The following is a 21,305-nucleotide window of genomic DNA, read 5'->3' on the forward strand; positions in this document are numbered from 1 at the left end:
AAAGACTATGGTATCGCGCTCTGAAAGGTGGTTCTGGCACAGCGTCCAGTGTGGCTGAAAAGGCCAATCCGGGAGTGACAATCCCTTCCACACTGGGAGCAAGTGCAGTCCGTCCCTGGTCTGTCTCCCTGGCTATGGGCCTTCCTTCTTTGCCTCTTAGCCTCAGACTGTTGGCAAAGTGTCTCTTCAAACTGGGAAAGGCCATGCTGCACAGCCTGCCTCCAAGCGGGCCGCTCAGAGGCCAGGGTTTCCCACTTGTTGAGGTCCATCCCTATAATCCAAATACTGTACAGTATATCCTGCAGTAGAGGATAGCAACTTTCCCACACCAGTTGGACACTGAAATGCAATGCAATCTCTTCTCCAGGTAATTTTTCAAACTTTAGATGAAATAATGGCCCTAGAGACTGATCCACTCTTATTTTTTTGCTTTCCAGGCCACTAGTGGGACTGTCACATTCTCTCCTTGCCCCCAATACTCATTTTATCAAGGGGAAACAATCCTGGACAACTTCCCCATAGAGCTGTTGCCAAATCAACTGAGGATTTTTCCAGCTAGATTTGTGCAACAATACTACAACTGTACTTTGTTTTATTAATGCATTGTCAGTTAGCAACAGCTCCCTATAGCAAAAACACTTTCACCAGCCTGCAAGCCCATCCCTATACCTTCCACAAAACCTATTTCTGCAAATTAGTTTTTCCTGCATCTTCTATCATAACTCTTCCCTACAAGCCCTCTCCCAATCTATCAACTTTCAGGACACAGACTGTGTTGGGTCTATGTTTTGTGCAGCAGCTAGAACAGTATACGGTGACCACTACATGAACAAAAGGAACATACATCACATTTGGCGATAAAGACTCTAGCACTAATGGCTCAAACTAGAAGCAAAATAACAAATAGGGTTCGAGTCACTTTTAGAAAAATCACTAATTTAATAATAATGATACTAATAATAATAATACAGGTATTTATATACAGCCTTTCTTGGTCATCAGATTTCTCCTCAGACGGAAGGAGATTCAAGGCGGTTTACATAGGCAGGCTGTTTAAATCCCCGTAGGGATTTTTACAATTAAAGAAAGGTTCTAGCTTTCAAGAACCACACAACATTTCAGATGGAACTTTTGCGGTCTGTTATCACTTTCTGGCCTCCTCTCACACAGGCTGACAAGCAGCTCCTTCCAAAGAGCAGGTGGAATAACTCGGCTCAGCCTGTCAGCTGCTTCAAGGTCTCACCATTCATGGTGCCGGTGGCCTCAAACTGGCGACCTTCGGATGTTATCTTCAGGCAAATGGAGGCTCAACCCTCTAGACCAGACCTTCTGCCCTAATTTACAAAGTCAGGACAACCAAAAGCAACCCAAATGACCTTATGTGGGACTAGAACTGCATTAACACATCTGCAACTTCTGTTTAAACATCTCTTACCTCTATCTTGCTGAAGGGTAGTATGAGGGAACACTGATTTTATACAACAGTAGTGGTGAAAGCACAGAACCTAGGGCAAGCCAGCCATCATATTACAATGTGGGTCAATATCAAAATACTACAGAGAAGTTTCTCAGTATTACAAGTGCAGCAATGAGGAAACAAAACAGGATTTTTCTCAAATTCTTTATTTTGCACCAGTTGGGGCAGGAAAAAACACACCTGACAAGAACAAAAAACCCCAAATGTCTCACTATTGATACAGTGTTTGATTTATTGCACTAAACTTTTGTTCTAATCCATGTAACACAAAATCTGATGAAATAAATCTCCCACCTCAAAAGTTATCAGCATCTTATTTAAAAAACCTCTGCAAGGTGACAAATTACTCTATAAACTTTCACAATGTTGGCTGATTGTAAACACTAAAAAAGGCAGTTAAACACCATGATATTGCCACACAAATGGTACCAAACTCAAGCTGTTTCAAATTTACAAAGCACCACTCTTCTCTTGAGGCTTTTCTGCAAAAATGTGCTCTTGGGCATATAGCATCTACACCACCACATTACTGCTTGGCCAAGAAAACGATAGGCAGTGTATTGCAAAGGTCTCCAAATGCTAAGTCGAAAAAGTCTGTAAGCTTCTAAATCAAGGAGCCTAAAAATGGCGTTTGTTGAACTGGAGCTATAGGAATCTAGAGCAAAGCTCCTTAAGTAGATATGTCAGTATTCAAAATGGTTCAGTTCAGCAGATTCACAAGTTGCTTACAGAAGGTTGGAAACTAAAGAGCAGTTTAAAATGTAAAATCACAGCATTCCCATAAGTATCTCTTGTGTCCACAGAGGGTCACCACAATGGCTTTGTACTGAGCAGAATAACTTCTAGGATCCAATCTTCCAATAGTTTTGCATACAGACCGGAAAAGTTTAGATATGGAAGCCTGTACAAGGATAAATGGAGCATCAGGATTAAACCCATTAGCTATAGGCCCTACGGCACAAGACATAACTCCTCAGTGTTTACTTTCCTGTGAAGGCCTCAATTCCTTGTCTGTCTCAGGTGTTGGCACAGGAAACACCTGCATGCTGGTTTTATTCAAACGAGGAAAAACAGAAGATGTCGGTGGTATTGTGAGCAACAAATTCAGTGCCAAGGCATTCTTAACATCCAGATACCATGTGCAAATGTTTTCCTTGAGGAATATGGCGCCATTATCCCAGCAAGGCAAACCAGATAAATAGGTCACCCAAATCTATCATGTTATTTTGAATTTGGTTATCAAACAGTTCTCAGTAGTTAATAAAAACATGGCTGCCATACTAAGATGACTAGAAATGATGCATCCTACTATATTCCCAGAGTTTTTATTCTGAAGGGAAATCCTTGAGCATAAACTCTTATCTTTATGCACTCTTGGAAAACTATGTATCTTGGGAGAGCAAGTAGTGACTGGAGCTCTGGCTTTGCTGCCAGCTTCCATCTGTTATTCTGGGTAACATGCTTAACTTTCTATAGTGCAATTACAGAGCTCTTAAAAAGGGAGGAGGGTTGCATGTGAGAACATCCAACACCGATGGATTCAGAAATCAGTGGCAAATCACTACTAAGCTGGGAAGGACAGACTTATATAGTCCCCTTGCCAGGTATAAATCCCCAAAAGATCACACACTCCAACCTGGAGAGCAAAACCTTCTTTAGTGAGGAAGCATATTCATGACTCATGTGCAGGTATAGATTTTAGTGAGTGCTGGAAAGGGACTAAAGGCTGAAAAGACCTCCAGCTTTGAACCAATTCTTTAATGTTTATTCTACCTTGAACCTTCCCAAGGAATGGGGCATGTTATTTCAGCACTCACTTCTTTCAAATAGTTAATAGTGGGGCATGCTTCTATGGGTGCCTATGCTTCTATGAAAGGAGCGAGCGCAAATTTTAGCTCACCAAAGTATTATTGCCTTTACGTTCTGTGAGAAGAGCAACAGAACCCCTGGATTTTACAAGGTATGAATTTAGGGTCAATTAAGTAAAAATATTGGAGATAGAAGGGAATTTCCAATATCTTTAGTGTGTCAGGGGCAAATATATTACTTAACACATGTAACAGCAGAGGACTGGATCTAGGGACTTAAATTGTAAATTAGCAGCAGTGGAATACAGCCACCTTCTATTACTCAAGATCTGGCTTTAAATAAAATCCCACTGCCCGATTTCTGCTGCATTAATCAGGAACTAAGATCTTTCTTCCAGATCTTTTCAACAAGGGCAGCAACAGCAACATGAGATTTTGGCTTTGAACAAGAAGTGCAACAGGCAGCAAGCTAGAGAGGTGTAGGGCACAGCAGGTTCAGTAGCCAATCTTCTGGTTGTGCCCTGGAAAGTTTATTTTAAATGAAGACTGTCTTCCAAGTTCACCCAGCCATGCCACCCAGAGCATGATAATATTTGTGCACAGGGCTTTTCCATCTCTGCTCCATGAGACAGAAAAGCCACAGACATGGAAGGAGATAACTTGTTTATTGGCCACGGGAAACAGAAGGGTCCATCTGATTTAGCTCTGACTGATCCAACAGTTCAAAGTCATCCCCCTCAGCATCGGTGTCCAGCTCTGAGCTGGATGTCCGGAGAAAGCCCCTGGCACTTTGCTGCTGCCTGAAGCCATGTAAGGAGCCTGGCTGGGAGGCCCCAGACAAGGCAAACTGGATCATGCCTCTGGTCACAAAGCTGGCTAGGTCATCTGGGAGGTTGTGCGCAGATAGCAGCTCCCCTGGGCGAAGCTCCGAGGTTACTTCCTGGCTGCGAGAGAGACGAAGGTCCTCCTGGCCCTGTGCACGGTACACAAGGCTTGGGATACCTATGCTGGTGTCATCCTCATCATCTATGCCCGTTACTTCAGGGTTGATAGAAGGAAAATCTGGGAGATCCCGGGCAAAGGATTCCTCAGGATCACTGTGGCCATCAAGGTCTAAAGAGAGAAAGATAGTTTGGCAGTTAAAACCATAATCTGGCTTTTTGTCAATCACCAAGCAGATCTAATTTCCTTTTGGGGGCATTCCCTTTAAGCGAGCAGTTCCCAAACTCTCCTATAGAGTTTGGGCTCTTGTAAGTGTGTGTGGGGGCATGGTGGTGACATGATCACCACAACTGTGCCACCACCAGGGACAAAATAGTTGTGTTTTTTTTTAACTCACCCCTCACAGTACTGGCCCTCCAGAGGGTGCATGGAGCTGGCAGACCCCTGTGCTAGGCTTCCCACGTCTCAGAAAAGCAAAAAATGTGATCGCAACCCACTTCCAGTTTCACAATCGCAAACTGGAAGTGGGTTGCAATAGCATTTTTTAGCTTTTCTGAGGTGTAGGGAGCCCTGCAGAAGGGTCCGCAAGCTCCCTGCACCCTCTGGAGAGCCAGCGCAGCGCTTTTGTCCCTGGCAGGGATGCGATCACGGCGGTTGTCACCATTCCCTGCCTCGCCCCTTAATGGGGCAGAGACAGGGTTTCCTTGGCTGGGGCATCACAACACCCTAGTTTAGAAATCTCTGCTTTAAGCCATATTGTCTCTTGCAGGAAGCCATTATCTGGGCAATAAAATTTGCCAGCAGAAAAGAAAGCAGTATAACTTCTGAACCCATCCCCAAATACTTCAGTTAGCTCTCTCCATGAGGAAAAGGAAAATCAAAACTTTGATCCTGCAGCACAAACAGAGCTGAGTTTCATAGATCAAGAGCTAACTAGCCCAACAAGATGAATTTTTCCAACCTTGATAGGCAAATAAGTTTTAAATCCAGCTCTCAGAAATAGGTCTTTCCCAGACCTGTCATAGAAAGCCCTCAACTGGAGGTGCTGAGAAGTGAAGTGCTAAACAAGTGCTGAGTAATGCCAACAAAGAACAAGTTCTGCCATCAGACAGCCTGATCCTAGGCTGCCTTATTGTCAGTGCTGCAGTGCTGCAGTGCACCCCGCGCTGGTGGTGGATGTTGCAAACGTGCCATAAAGCACATCTGCGCCACCTAGCGAGGAAGCCGCATTGCAGGGAGGCCTGAGCTGCCCCATCAACACTGCAGAGGAAGACACAGCAAAGGTGGAGCAGAGGTAAGCGCTGAGCAGCATGGGGGGGGGGTGATGGAGGGCATGGGGGAGGTGTTTCTTGGTGGGGGGAGGGCAGAACCGGGGAAGGGACTGCCCTGGGAGGGATGTGGAACTGGCCTCCTCCACAGAATCCAATTCCCTGAATTGGGCTCGGAAGTCATGCATGGGGCTTCTCTAGTGTGGGCCAGCAATTTAGCTGACATTGACTCAAGGAGTCCCATTGAGCAGGCTGAGACTTTACTTTCCTCCTAGGAGACCTCTAGCCTGCTTGTATCCAGCACAGGATGCAGTGATAGCTGTTTGGAGCTGCTGCTCCTATGCTGGATAGGATTAACCACTAAACTGATCTCAATACCCAATAGTTTCCCACCCCAATTGCTAATGACTTAATCATAAAGCAAGCTGCAAAAGCTTTAGGGCAAGCCATGTTTTAAAGGATCTAGCTGCTCTTATTTCATTTTTAATATTTCTATCCTGTACTTTTTCTATCAATAGTTATATCTAACAGTTAAACTGAAAGCAAATCTTAAAATGCTACTATACATAAATTTAGTCGCAGCAAGAACATCCTGCCCCAGTCTCTACCTATCCCAATTAACCACGTGTGCCCTCACCTTCTGATCCCTCTGTCAAGGGAGTCTGGCCTCGTGAAAGATTGAATGTCCCATTGTCAGTATAGGACACTTCTGCATCAGAGTGCTCTGAATCGGAGATAGCCAGCTCTTTGGCAACCACGGCATCATCCAACTTGGAAGAAAAAGATCAACAAAATTCTTAGTAAGAAGGTTATTTTGGGGTACCAGACTGGGGAGAACGTATACACTAGGGCTTAAGAAAAAGAACACTGTCACCCTCTCCAACCTCTTACTGGGAAAGTCAGAAGCAGTGTCTGACCAAACTGGATCCAATATGCAGCTTATGAGAAGCAAATCAAAATGAAATTGTGCAAACCAATTTCGTATTGAAGATGAACAGAGCTAGCAGGAGATATGACATCCTTCAAATCAGGAAAACCCAAAACAAATACTCTGCTCTGCCACCACTTCATCCTCCATCGCAGCAGTAACCCATGCTTTGGCAAGACTCCTGTTACAGCTCTCTCTTTACCTTGGGACAGAAAGCAGCCAGCTCCTCTTCACTGTCACTCCCATCAGCAGTAGCAGGATTCTGGCTCAGCATCTGATAGCGCACTACAGTAAAATCAGAACCCAGACTAGCAGTTAGTTAACAGAAAGAAACAATTTGGCATGACCACTAGGAAGCCAAGCGAATTGGACCAGAGCAAGATTGAGAAAGGATCTTGGCATCAGAAACCTGAGGCTGCAGAGGCCAAGGACAGACACATCAAGAGCTGAAGCGCCTGTTGATGAATGCGTCCAGTTAGAATTACAAGAAGTCTGATTCCATGTTGAAAACGGCATTTCTCACAAATGGTCAACTTTGGCTGCCCCGTCCTAATCACAATTTCTTGAAGTGAACTTTTCTTGAATTCAAAGCTGGCTACTTACAGGAAAAGTTCATTTCAAGAAGTTGTGATCAGGATAGAAGAGCCATCATGACAGTCCAATCCTAAGTTTCCCAGTGCCCACTGGAGCAGCAGCACCAAAATGGCTACTGCTGCATCCAGCGGGTGCCAGGAAGCAGCTGGAGGTGTCCTTGGGGAAATCCCAAGCCATGCAATGGGGCTTCTCAAGTCTGCACTGGCTATTTTGCTGGCACAGACTGGAGAGACTCAGTGTTGGGCCAGAAGGCCCAACACAGAGTTCTGGATCCAGTGGAATAGAGCTCTGCCTGTCCCACTATCATCTGCCCCACTCCCTCCCCTCTCCCCAACCTCCCCTGCCCCGGAATGCCTCCCGCCGGTGCCCCGACAAACCTCACCACTGCCCAGAACTCTTTCTTTGCTCCAAGTAGCCAACTGGTGCTGGGCTGGCACCAGTGCTGACCCGGCTAAGAGTGTTGCAGGCGTGCCTTATGACACATTTGCAACACTCCAAACCGGTGGCATGCTGGAGCAACAAGCTCAGAATTGGGATCTGAGGCAGCCACTAGCTTGTTCAGAGCTTCCATTTAAACTAGAAAGCTGTTGAGTTCCTGATATTACCACCAGGCTGGGGTAGCTGACAAGAGTCTAAGTAAGCCTCCCACCCAACAACTTGTGGGAGTTAATACTAGCTCAGACTCACACTGCCTCTCCTTATGCTTGGACATCATGTAGCCACGGACACTGAAGTCCAACCGCTGCAGAGCTGGCTCCAGCTTGGTATACAGGCGCTGGCCAAGGTGGTGGTACACAGCAAGTGGCCACAGCAGGAGAAGCAGCACTGGAGAAAGAGGATGATTAGAGGACTTGTGCTTAATGAACATTCCCAGGAGGTATTTGGCAGTAATTAGGGAAATCTTTAGGATGTGACAATAAGAACATGTGGCATACAGTGCAACTAAAGCAAGCTGGAACTGGTCATGGCTGAACCTAGCCATCAACCCACAACTCATCATAACTATGTCATGCTGTGCACTTTCAAGGGGAAGACTTCATTTGCTCAGCTATTCCCCAACATGCAAGTACTCACTTGTAAGATAGGCAAGACAGACACCTGGAATGTACTGGCCCAAGACAGCCAAGAATGTGAGGACACCACAAGCTAGAAGGCAGAACTGAAGAGATAAAACCCAAAGTTAGTTTTTTGGGTATGGAAGAAAGGAAGCAATCTGGTTCTCAAAACCATTCAGGGATACTTACCAGTAAGCTGATACCTGGGAAATCAAGGCCACAACACAGATATTCTGCTTGACAAGATTTGCATAAATATGAGTGTTCGTATGGAAGTGTAGGGGAATTTGGACTAATTCCTGGATGCTGTAGTCAGAACCAGAACAAAACCTCTCAAATTTCGGTGGAAGCAAAACTGGAGAATGCTGAAAATTCCACCAGGTAGGATGGCTGCAGTAACATCCATCTGCCTCTGTATCCATTCCTTTTCTCGTTTCTTCTTGTACATACCTCTCAATTCTCCAGTGTCCCTCCCTCTCAATAGTGGGAGAACATATGTATGTATGATTTGGGGGCAGAGACATTGATTTTGTACAGGGAACCCTGCTTGTACTTCAAACAGGGTAATTCAAACAGTTGCTATTCTGAGGCCTTTGCCTCAGTTTAATCATGCCCCCTCCCTGCTATTTTGCCCAATACCAGATATATTTAATATAAGTAGAATAGATTTTCACCTTGCCCGGATTTTGCTTTTTGAAGCCCAACAGATTCCTCATGAAGGTGTCTCCGGTGACCAATCCTTCTGCCAAATAGTGACAGAGTTCAGGCACACTCAGCAGTCGGGGGTGAACATAGCCCCAGCTGGAGAAAGATGAGAAAGAAGGTATCTTGCCTTACTAATAAAATATCAGTACATTAATCCTCCTACAAACACACTAAGGTTTCTGTGGCTGGACGCCACGAAATTATTAAACATAATTTAAAATGTTGCTCAAGTCTTCAAGCCACAGATTAAAACACATTGTAGGATCTAGTCCCAACATTTCACTTTAAACTGTGGAAAGCATCTTCAGGGGGTTACAAAGAATTTTATATCCTCTGCTCAAATTCTGCTCTGCTCAAAGGGACAGATTAATTACATAATGGGTAAGGAAATATTAGTTTTTGTCTGTTCTATCTCTCCCACTAGTCATTTTTAGTTCTGGTTTCTACTTCTCCCACTAGTTCCCTGGTTCTGCTGTCGTGAGAGAGGAAAAAAAAATTCCTCTATCCATGCCATACATAATTTTACATGTCTCAATCATGTCCTCCTTCTCAAGTGCCTTCTTTTTAGACTGAACAGCCCCAACTGCTGCAGCCTTTCCTCTTAAGGGAGGAGCCCTAGCCCATTAATCATTTTGGTCCCCCTTTTTTGCACCTTTTCCAGTTCCACTATATCCTTTTTGAGTTATGGTGCTCAGAACTGGACACAATACTCCAGATATGGCCTTACCATTGATTTGTACAATGGCATAATAATATTTGTTATTTTATTCTCAATTCTCTTTTTAAAAATGATCCTTAGCATGGAATTGGCCTTCTTCACAGCACACTGTGTCAACGCTTTCATCAAGCTGTCTACCACCATGCCAAGATCTCTCTCCTGATCTGTAACAGACAGCTCAGAACCCATCACCACATATGTGAAATGCTGGTTTTCTGCCCCAGCATGCATCACTTAACACTTAAAGTGCAGCTGCCATTTTGCCACCCATTCCTCCCTTTTGGAGCACTTCACGATCCATTCTGGACTTCACTACCCAGAAAAGTTTAGTCTCATCTGCAAATGGGCCACCTCACTGCTTATTTCCAGGTCATTTATGAATAACTTGAAAAGCACCAGTCCCAAGAAAGATCCTGGGGCATACTGTTTTTCACTTCTTTCCATTCTGAAAATTGCTCATTTACACCCACTCTCAGTTTCCTGTTCTTCAGCCAGTTCCTAATCTGTAAGAGTACCTGCCCTTTTATTCCCTGACTGCAGAGTTTAATCAGGAGGCTTTGGTGAAGGGCTGTGTCAAACGCCTTCTGGAAGTCAAGATATATCCACATGTCTGTTGACTTTTTCAAAGAATTCTACAAGATTCATGAAGCAAGACTTACCCATACAGAAGCCATGCTGATTCTTCCTCAGCAAAGCTTGTTCTTTTATATGTTCTAAGATTTTATCCTTAATTAGGCTTTCCACCATCTTTCCTAGAACAGATGTTAGGCTGATCGGCCTGTATTTTCTCAGGTCTCCTATCTCTCCTTTTTAAAAGACTGGCATGATATTAGCTATTCTCCAGTCTTCTGGCACACAAGCCATTTTAGGGGCTCCAGGTCACAAAACCTGCTCTGGCCTTAGCATCTCTGAGCACTAGTGAAGTTCAAGCATACAGTGGGCCCTCAGTATCTGCAGGGAATCCATTCCTGGATACATACACATCCCACAGATACAGATTTCTATGGATCTGTGTATGACCTCCCCATGCTTCATAAGGCCTGCTAGAACCTTCTGAAAGGTTTTTCACTAAACTGGAAGTGCCTTTCAGAAGGCTCTGGCAGGCCTTTTGAGGTGCAGCAAGGCCATGCACAGCCTCCCCGCATCTCAAAAGACCTCCCACACATGATTTCCGGTCATGTCTGGGAGGTACCTTGAGGCCCTCCAGTGCCACCTTTTAATCTGTATTGACTCAAATCCACAGATCACAAACCCATGGATGATGAGGGCTGACTATATTTCAAGCAAGAAAGATGAGTCAAAGGTCTTGTGTTTGCAAGCTGCTTCACTTGCCCAGACTGTATCCAAGTTTGCACTATTCCTGCCAAATAGTCCGCCTTATCAGTAGAGCAACTTGGCCACCCTTGAGTTCTGTGCATCTACTATTTTAGTTATCTCTTGTTTATTGGCGATGCCAGGCTTATTATGGCTTCTATCTGATTATTACATTTTATGTAAGCAGTTACAGCTTTAGTAGGAAACAACCCAAATACATATACAGGTTGAGACTCATTATTCGAGAGGGTTACATTCCAAGCACTCACTTGGATGGCAAAAAACACACTATAGTAAATCAATTTTAAAAAACAAGTCTCTTTATTCTGGTGATTTAAAAACAGCCTTGATGACCTTTGTAATGCACACAGAGGCCATCAGTGTCTCTCCAAGCACTTAGGCTTCACTAGGAGATAGCAATCCTTCCCTTCACCAGGAGCCCCAGTGAGGGGGAAAGAATACAGAAGGTGATAATCACTGCCATTTAGCCTTAGTTTGCTAAGAATGCAGAAGGTGATAATCGCTGCCATTTAGCCTTAGTAATTTTAAAAAACTTGTTTTTTAAAATTGATCTACTATAGCGTGTTTTTTGCCATCCAAGTGAGTGCTTGGAATGGAACCCTCTCAAATAATGAGTCTCAACCTGTATATGTATTTGGGTTGTTTCCTACTAAAGCTGCAACTGCTTACATAAAATGTAATAATAATGCAGATAGAAGCCATATCTGCTCAGGGGGAAAGGAGGAGTGAAGCCTGCAGAGAGAATGATTGATGGATTGTCAGCAGCTGCCCTCTCTGACATTATTAAACAACTGTTTTCCTTTAATTTAGAGGGCCCTTCTCATCAGCTTTGAGATAGAAAAATCTGTGGATACTTAGGTTATACCTGTAATCACTTGCATGACTCTCTCTGAAACAGTAAAAAGCAGTTTTTAAAACTGTGATTTTAAAGGGATGCGTTTTTCCCCTTCTCCAGGGATCATGATGCACATTCCTTCTCATCTGCAGGGGCCATTCATATTGAGTCAAATTTGTGTATAAAAAATCTGTGTATAACAAGGCTGGACCTGTACCATGCTGCTTTGTTTTCATACCAGATTGGTGGCTGTGCGTCACCTTGTCAACCAGTTCCAGCTATCTGAATGCACTCTTGTATTGAAAGTACTGTATTCTAATAAAAATCTCTTCATGAGCAAACCTGGATCTCTCATATCATTTCCTCAGAGTCCCAAAAAACCTTCAGGCACACCCAATTTTAAGAGACAAGTTGCAGATTTTGGAAAGAAGATCAGTAATTTCATACTTGAGTCCCTAAAGTACTCTGGGTGGATGCCATCTGGGCCTGGTGAATTGTTAATCTTTAATTTGTCACTAGTTCTTTTTTAACCTCTATTTTATGTAATTCTTTGGTTGAAGGGGGGGTGCAGTTGTTCAGGCAGTGGTATCTATCTGAGCTCTTCTGTCATGAAGACAGATGCAAAGAACAACAACAACAGTATTTATGTAAGTAAAAGCAAAGTATTTGCTTTTCAACAAAAAGTTCACAAAGCGGTTTACAGAGAAAATCAAATATCTAATGGTTCTAATGCAAAGAACTTATTTGCAATCTCCCAATTCCCTTTTATCTCCGCCTCCCATTGCCCAGCAGACCAACAGCTTCTCTAGCAACCATCCTGCTTCAAATATATTTGAAAAAGCTTTTATTATTTCCCTTAGTGATGCTGGCCATACACTCTTCAAAGTCTTTTTTTGCCTCCTGTATTGTCTTTTTACATTTCTTTTGCCACAGTTTGTGTTCCTTTTTATTCTCCTCGTTTTGGCAAGACTTCCATTTACGGAAGCATGCAAGACTTCCATTTATGGAAGCATGGTTGAAAGGCACTTTACAGCCTTTCAACCATGGTGGACCAACTGGCTGGGATGGGGCTTGGGAGCTAGCTTTGAAGTGGGTCTGCTCCTTCTTAGCCAACAGGTCCCAGAAGGTTATGCCTGAGGTCTCCAACACCATGGCCTTTACGGTGTGGGGTGCCTCGAGGTTCCATCTTGTTCCCCATGCTTTTCAACATGAAACCACAGGGAGAGGTTATCCAGGGATTTGAACTCTATCTCTCTTTACTATTGGATTCCAGGGAAACTGTCAAGGTCTTGTAGAGCTACCTGGAGGTAGTTTGAACATGGATGAGGGCCAACAAGTTGAAATTACATCCAGATACAACAGTGGTTCTCCTGGTCCAGAAACCTTCAACTCAGGTGTTAGTATGTTGAGTCCAGCCAAGTCTATGCTTCTGCAACTCGACTCAAAAACAAGTCACAACAGGCAGACTTTCCGAGTTGCCCAGAGCATTTTCATGACTCCAAAAGACTTGAGTCACGAGTCTTTCCCTTTAAAAAGTCAGCTGCGGCTCTGTGGGGAAAAACAGAGTTGCTTCCAGGGGTGTGTGTGTATGTGTTTCACAGGTCCTTTAAACACTCCCCTGCTGTTCCCATCCCATCTGTAAACAAGGTGGGAGGGGGTGGGATTGCGTGAGAGTGGGGACAGAAGTGGCAAGAGGGAGAAGGGTCATGTGTGGCAGCTAGGAGGCTTACCAGTATGATCCAATCTTTTGCAGTTCTACTCAAAAGTAGTCTCATTGTGGCTGGTCATTCAATGAGCCTGCTGGAGCCAAGCCATTTCTCCAGGATGGTTAGGAACCTCCCCCCCCCCCACACCTTCCCCCCTTATTTGTCCAGGGAAAAAACCTTCATTCAATGAATGCAGATGAATGCCCAGCTTTCAGATCAGCGCACAAGGTCTTTCAGGCAACGCGGAAGCAGTACAACTGCATCAGAGTCGCAAGTAGCACCCCAAGCAGGGTTGGGCGAATTGAGTCATCCCTTGTGGTTCCCAAGTCAGTAGCCCCAGGACTCAAGTGTTTCCCTCAGTTATTGACACATGTGACTTGAAACTGCACAAGTTAGCAAAAAACGTGTTTTTGCAACTTGGACTTGAGTCACTTGACTCAAATTCCCATGCCTGGTTCATCCACCTGTTCTGAATGGGACAGTACACCCCTTGCAGACCAGGTGTGCAGCTTGGGAGTACTCCTGGATACACAGCTCTGCCTGCATAGTCATAGCAGCTGTGGCTAGGGGGCCCTATGCCCAGCTTTGGCTTGTGCGACTGGTGCATCAGCTGCAGCCGTACATGAGTCAGTCGGATCTTACCATGGTGGTCCGCGCCCTAGTGACAGCATAGTTGGATTATCGCACCACATGTTATGTGGGGCTGCCCTAGAAGATGGGGTTGAAACTGCAATTAGTGCAGAACATGGGGGGCTCATATGGTCACTGGATCTTGGCGGTTCGATTCTGTTGGGTCGCTGCTCCAAGGGCTGCACCAGCTACCAATTCATTTCTGGACCCAATTCAAGGTGCTGATACTCAGCCCTTTACATTTTAGGACCAGGTTATCAAGGATCACCTACTTCCACCCAATCCACCCTGCCCCCTTAGGACATCAAAGACAGCCCTCTTGTGGGCACTGCTACCCTTGGAGGTGAAAGAGGCTTTCTAGAGGAAGGGCTTTCTCAGGCACAGCACCCAGTCTGTTGATTTCCCTCTTTCAAGATTTGCTAAATGCCTCTTTCTTGATGGTATTCTAGTTGAGAAGACACATTTATTCCAATTAGCTTTTTCATAGGTCTGGGTTTTTTTAATATGTTATGGCCTTCCCTTGGTGTCTTTAAGCCAGGGGTCTCCAAACCCCAGCCCGGGGGCCAGATGCAGCCCACAGGGAGCCTCTATCCGGCCCACGACCAGCCTCTTGTCCCCTGAAAGCCTCTGGCCCACTCGACTGAACATGACCAGAGCTGTGCTCTGATTGCATCTGGAGGGTGTTCTGAGGGCCAGAGAGGCTGAGTGAATTAGCCCACTCATTCATTTATTCAGTCATCTAAGTTCCACCTCTTATTTATTTATTTATTTATTTATTTATTTAAATTTTATATTTAAATTTTTTCCAGCCCACAGCACTTTGCCAGATATTTCATGCGGCATTCTGGCCAAAACGTTTGGAGATCCCTGCTTTAAGCCATGATTGTTTGCCGCCTGTTTGACCAATAGACTGACTATTAGTTGTTTTTACCCTCACTTTTAGATTAGTCATTTAATGTAGATACATTTTATTGTAATATATATTATAAATGTTTATATACATTTTGATGTTCAACTTTTACTGAGCGCAGCTTCGGGTTACCCATCAGGGACAAAAGAAAGATATAAATACTTCCAATCAATCAGTCATATATGTCTCAGAGATGTCTGTTGTGGAGAAGTTTTACCCCAAAAGTAAGCACTAAACTGTAGTCTTGCGTGAAATGAGAAACACATGAGCTACAATATTCAGCAGCAAAGGACCTCTCCTTCAGTTTAACCTCTGAAAAGTATTCCCTACCACAGAAGTCTGAACTGACAAAGGTATTTTAGCTAAGTTTCACCAACACTGATGACACAGGATAAAGAAAAGGGGACTGAATGAATGTATCATACCTCTCACTGTCCAATTCATCAGGTCTTGCTACTAGAATGCAAAAGACACAGAAGGGTGAGTTGCAAGGAAAGTGCCCAGTTACATAATTAAAACATGCAATGACTGCATTTGTACTACTAGCAATTGAAGACACTCTGTGTAGAGTTTAGAATATAGAGTCCCACCCTGTTCTCTGCTTTTAGAGACTTGGTTACAAGCTCATCTCCCAGTTTAATGCCAATTATCATCTGGAGTCACTAATCAGCCTAACTGGGGGAGAATCTGGGAATCAATACTGCAGCTTATCAAAATGGAAGACAGACCACCCCAGGGAGATGTGGACAAGCAGTATGAGCATTTCTTCCTGATTGAATGGAATGAATGATTCCATTCAGCCCCAATCAAAGTTTGCTGTATTTCAATCAACATACTACCAGGGTAGCTGCATAGCCTGAACCTAGGAATTGTCAGAAATGAAGGAAAATAGAGCAATTTGAGATTTGGAAACACTTCCAGGCATCTTTAAAGTATGTCCTGGAACAACAAGACCCTGCCTTCCTCAATATCAGCATTTCTCAATGTGTGCTGCTCACCACATTCTAGTTACGGCATCATTTTGGATGTCAATTGGGAGTTGAATGGAATCATATTTGTAAAATTAGTATCTAGCTGCTTTAGCACATAGAGAAAATCAATCTGTTTCCAGGTCACACCTTAATTTTCTTGAACTAGAAGTTCCATGTGGCAAATTGTTTTGCATCTGTTCATGGAGAACACCTAGCTTGGATACGTTATTACAAAATTCAAACAAAGAAACCTTTGACTATGACTGCCCAGGAAATCATACCATCGCTTTGTTCACTTGACATATTTGATTGCAGAGTAAAAGATTATAATTGAAGATGAATATCAAGAGCCTCATCCATTCAATGCCCATTCTACTGATGGACTATCCTGGGCTTCACCTGGTGCCATGGCCTTTTCTGAAGTCAGCAGACAAAGCTTCAGACTACAGTACTTAATTAAGATCTCTGTGATCCTCTATGATTAATCTGGGTTCACGAACTCAGTAAGTAAAATCCTACACAATAGATAGGTATACCTACAAGAGGTGAGGGTGTTCACATCCAGATTGCAAGCCTATGTTTTTCAAATTCCCTGTCCTGAGAAAGGACAGTTCTCTCCTTCCTCTAATCAACTGAGAGATGTCTTCTTAGCCCCCTCTACTTCTAAATCTCTTCCAATCAAAGACTCCAGCTCACAGAATCCCTCTCCATCTTCAACCACCATTTTCAATTAGGAAGACAGAACTTACCTTTTATTTCAGGCCAGATTTTATTCTTCCACTGATCTAAACACACTATTAATATCAGGGTAAAAGCAACCAAGAATACCAGGTGGAGAGACGTCAAAGCAAAAAACCTAAAGGGAAATAAAGTGCATTAGCACAAAAATGCTTCTGGAAAAGTAATACATGAAAAGTGGAAGACATACTATTTAGGCCACAAATCAGCAGAAGCTCAGAATAAATGAATCTTAAAAGGCTCTTTAGAATTTAAATATTGGAGTTTGAGGGGAAAAGTCATGGCTTTTTTGCATATTTCATCCTTATGCAACATTCTTTTTCTCTCTTCCCTACCTCTCCTTTGTTGTTCAACAATTTACAGTTTTGGCCATTTTTATACATTCACCCATGTCATAAGAACATAAGAACAGCCCCACTGGATCAGGCCATAGGCCCATCTAGTCCAGCTTCCTGTATCTCACAGTGGCCCACCAAATGCCCCAAGGAGCACACCTGATAACAAGAGACCTCATTCTGGTGCCCTCCCTTGCATCTGGCATTCTGACAGCCCATTTCTAAAATCAGGAGGTTGCACATACACATCATGGCTTGTAACCCGTAATGGATTTTTCCTCCAGAAACTTGCCCAATCCCCTTTTAAAGGCATCTAGGCCAGATGCCATCACCACATCCTGTGGCAAGGAATTCCATAGACCAACCACATGCTGTGTAAAGAATAATTTTCTTTTGTCTGTTCTAACTCTCCCAACTCTCAATTTTAGTGGATGTCCCCTGGTTCCGGTGTTATGTGAGAGTGTAAATAGGCATCTGTCTATCCACTCTATCCTTCCCATGCATAATTTTGTACATTTGTATGTATATCAGCAGTACACTCTGCTCAGTATTCCGCCCATGCTCCAAACAAGGCTGGGCTTTTGAAACTGGGTTCTCAGGGGAACATAAGAAAAAAACCCAAATCACTCAGAAAGGAGAGCAAGTGGAAAGTTTGGAACTGACTTAAAATAGTAGAGACCTTAAAACCTGCTGCCCACCCCTGGCCTAAAGAGATCACAATTTTCCCCACTACCCAAGGCCAGTTAGCAAGCCTGTGGTTATTGTGGGGCCTGAAGCCTAAAGTGGATCCAATTTAATTTTCGTTGTGTGATCTTCACAACTTCCTCTCCAGGATGCCTCTTGGAGAGGCATTCTGCCTCTGAATAAAATTGGAGGATGCCTTGTTGCAGACTACCATGGTTACTCACTCTATCAACCAGCCAACCAGAAAACTAACACATTCATGGTGAATTCTACATATTTATGTGCATATTTGAGCCCCCAAATCTCTCATAAACATCTGGCCAGCTATAACATTAAACATCTGGCCAGCTATAAACAGATAACACAGCTTATAGCAAGTTGTGCCATCTGATGAGCTAGCATTTAAGATGCAATGTTCATGAAGATTATATAGTATTTCAGAGTCAGTAGCCTGCAGAAAGCAGGGAACAAGGGAGGTTGGGAGTGGTTTATGGATTACAGAACCATGCCCTGCTACACCCAGTTTTCAGTTTTTGATGTATTTTTGGCCACTCATGTCATAGTTACACACCTGTTAAGACTTACATACACAAACACCTCTCAGCAAAAGTTTACATGTTATTCCAGCCAGTGGTTAATGTCAACAATTATAACCAAAAACAAGGTCTGCAGTTGAGGATATCAATTTAACCACAAGCAATTTAACCACAAACCACCAAAACCAAGGTGGAAGTCACACCATTTTTATAGTCATAATTCTTTCTACAATAAAGGCATGCACATTAAAAACAATTAAAACTTTTTCAAATTGTTCCACTCAAGGGCCAACACAAGATATTTGCTATTGTGTTTCAATCCACATCAATAACTGTGGATTTTACAGTTGTACTGTACAATCTTATGCACATTTACTAGGAAGCAAGTTCTGTAGTGTTCAAGGGGGCTTCCTTCCTGGAAAGTGTGTACTGAAATACAACTTCAGTTTCTTGGGCAAGCCAAGCCTAAGCAGAGCACAGTTGAATGACTAGAGTTTGTGACATGGAGCAAAAGATAGTCAGGCACTCACTCCAGCTAGTAAGAGGCAAAACCACTGAAACCAAATGGCACGTGAACTCAGAGGACTTTTTTTTTCTTTTGTCCAAAGAGCTGAATACCTATTTGTTCCCTCACTGAATAGGAACTGTGTGCTCTCTCATCAAAGATTAGCCAAATATAATACTGTCATAAAAAAGCTGCATCCACAAAGACAGATGGTTATTTTCATCTGTTTAATGAAACCCCACTGGGAGCAAGTGATCTTTCAAGCCATTCATAGCACCAGTCGTACACACTGATCACTTTGCTCTGAGGCAAGCAATACAGGGTTCTTCAATGAGACCAATTATACACCAAAACTTAGCAAGAACACATCATGCACAAGAGATCTCAGTGGCATTGTTCCGGATGGAATGCTCTCTTTTTTATCCTAAGGCAGGAAGATAATAAGATTGTTTTCCTTCACCCAAAATGCTCAATTAATAAATATAACTACAAATATAACTTTAAGGGGAAAATAGAAGCAATTTTGCTGCTGCAAGATCATGAAAGACCAAACATCAGAAAAGTTTCTCAAGAGACTCAAAAACATCATCCGACGCATTCTCTGAGGCATACAGTGTGCTATTTCCTGTCCCTCTTTTCTATTCACAGCTCAAAAGTGTAGCATGTCAACACGAAAGTTCACAAGAAGGCAGCACGGTAGTTAAACTGCACACTTCTCATTGTTACTTTGAACATATCACTACAGGCACAACAGCCTGGTACTCCACTATGGACTCTAACAAAAAAGCCACCAAGAGTGTGGTGATCATGATTGCCTAGATAGAAAGGGGGACAAGAAGCCAGCAACTTGGCCCAAAACCACCATTCATCTGTCTTAAAGCACAGACAATGACAACACAGAGGTTCATATTGTGGCTGGGCAAAATGCCACACTTTGTTGAGCAGAGCTACAAGCACTCATCCCCCATTTGGAACTTATTTGCCTAAATAATAGAGAATCCTCATCTTATATGAGTTTGCCTGTTAATGTTTGGTGGAAGCACTGGGCAACTTAACACCAAATGTTTCCCATTCAGCATCCAAGCAGCAGGATCCCCCCCCCCTTGCTTCCATGGCAAGTGCAGCTTTCACCAGGACACCCATCACCACCTCCAGCCATTCATTCATGGCAACAACATAAAACTGCAAAATCAGCATGCTCTAACCTGCCTAATGAAGGTTCAGTTCACTTACTGAACCTGGTAATGCTTTTATTGGCTCCTTATTTTTCTTGGTAAGGGTACATCTGCATAGTGCAAATGTAGTTCAAATCTTATTTCTAGGCAGGTAAAAGAACAGAACTAGTTTCATTCACTTCAAATAGGTACAGCCTTGTTTTTAAAAACAGCAGACCTAAGTGAACCAGGCAGTTTTTTTACACAATGACAGTCACTCTGGCTCTATCCATGGTCTTTGTTATTCAAAGCTACCTACAGGCACCAGAGAGAAAGGGATCAGCCTCTGGTTGCTCACTACAGTGTACTGTACAACAGTGTGGAGTGTCACAACAGTGGACAATGTCCAGTATCAGAGGCTTAGGAAATCACCTATATATCCCCTTTAGAAATCTCTTTAGATTTTCTATATATCCCCTTTAGAAATCCCCTATATATTCCCCTTTAGAAATCTCTAAAGCAGCACAAAAGCGCACCTGACCTGCTTCCTCTGAAGAAGCAGCCTCACTTCTTCCATTACTATTTGTGTTGACCTGGACTGCATGAGGCACAATATAAAGAGAGAAACACCTCCAAGGAGTCCAGAGAAGGAAAGGCGGGTCTGGCAGCAATCTTATCCGCACCTCCCTAAGAGAAAGCCCTATTGAATATAATGGGACTAACTTCTGAGTAGGCACACACAGGATTGGGCTATTTGGCTGCAATCCTCTCCACACTTACCTGGGAGTAAGTCCCATTGACTCTAATGGGACTTACTTCTGAGTAGACGTGCCCAAGATTGGGCTCTGAGGCTGCAGTCCTCTCCACACTTACCTGGGAGTAAGTCCCATTGACTCTAATGGGACTTACTTCTGAGTAGACGTGCCCAAGATTGGGCTCTAGGTCTTCCCACCCCGCAGCCCACTGCCCAGGGGGCTCACCCGAAGGCTGCGTGGGCTCCGAGCCAGGCGGCAGCGCTCCTCGCCGGCTTCTCCCAGACGAGCACGGCCTGCAGAGAGCTCAGCGCCGGTTCGTAGGGCCCGAGGCGGCTCCGCAGGGAAGCGCTCAGGGCGCTCACGCGCCGCTGCCGCTCCGACGCCGGCGCCTGGACATCGCCAAGGGAGCCGCTGCTGCCGCCCCTAGTGCCGCCGACAGGCCATCCTGCCAGCGCCTCCATCCTTCGCCCGCCCAGCGCCACCGGGAGGCCGGGAGAGGGGAGAGGGGGGCAGAGGGAGGAGGAAAGCACAACCGTCACCAACGGTCGCCGCCGCCACACGCACGCCAACATGGCCACCCCTTGCGGGCGAGGGCAGTATGGGCGCCGCCATCTCGCCGTACGGAAAAGCTTGCCCGAAGTGCGCAGGCGCGCCAGCTCCAAGGTCCGTTGACTTTGGCGCATGCGCGCTGCAGGTCGAGAAGTCAGCCTGGAAAC

At 44.3% G+C, this 21,305-nt stretch overlaps 1 protein-coding gene across 2 annotated transcripts; it reads right to left on the reverse strand.

Annotated features, from left to right (window-relative positions):
• Positions 1–1,691: 1,691 nt before the first annotated feature.
• On the reverse strand, positions 1,692–21,193 carry RETREG3 (reticulophagy regulator family member 3). 2 transcript variants are annotated; one of them, XM_066631127.1, is made up of 9 exons: positions 20,815–21,193; positions 16,632–16,738; positions 15,337–15,364; positions 8,747–8,873; positions 8,092–8,176; positions 7,705–7,842; positions 6,626–6,708; positions 6,133–6,265; positions 1,692–4,398 (listed from the first exon to the last, which is right to left on the reverse strand). In XM_066631127.1, the coding sequence occupies exons 1-9, from the start codon at positions 21,159–21,161 to the stop codon at positions 3,950–3,952; spliced, it is 1,497 nt and encodes a 498-aa protein (XP_066487224.1). In that variant the 5' UTR covers positions 21,162–21,193; the 3' UTR covers positions 1,692–3,949. The 2 variants fall into 2 exon arrangements, with proteins under 2 accessions (XP_066487224.1, XP_066487223.1); XM_066631126.1 differs by having other exon boundaries at positions 15,337–15,367.
• Between the last annotated feature and the right edge of the window lie 112 nt (positions 21,194–21,305).

The sequence above is a fragment of the Tiliqua scincoides genome, chromosome 5 (genome assembly GCF_035046505.1).
Source record: "Tiliqua scincoides isolate rTilSci1 chromosome 5, rTilSci1.hap2, whole genome shotgun sequence".
In the NCBI taxonomy this organism is placed as follows: Eukaryota; Metazoa; Chordata; class Lepidosauria; order Squamata; family Scincidae; genus Tiliqua; species Tiliqua scincoides.

What these genes read in the sequence shown, in the direction of transcription:
- RETREG3 (XM_066631126.1), bottom strand. Translation starts at nt 21,161, where the DNA reads ATGTTGGCGTGCGTGTGGCGGCGGCGACCGTTGGTGACGGTTGTGCTT. An exon ending in CTGTCTTGCCTATCTTACAA is followed by an intron (nt 7,843 to 8,091) that starts GTGAGTACTTGC and finishes CTCTTTCTCCAG; the next exon opens with TGCTGCTTCTCCTGCTGTGG. An exon ending in CTTGACAGAGGGATCAGAAG is followed by an intron (nt 4,399 to 6,132) that starts GTGAGGGCACAC and finishes TTCTCTCTTTAG; the next exon opens with ACCTTGATGGCCACAGTGAT.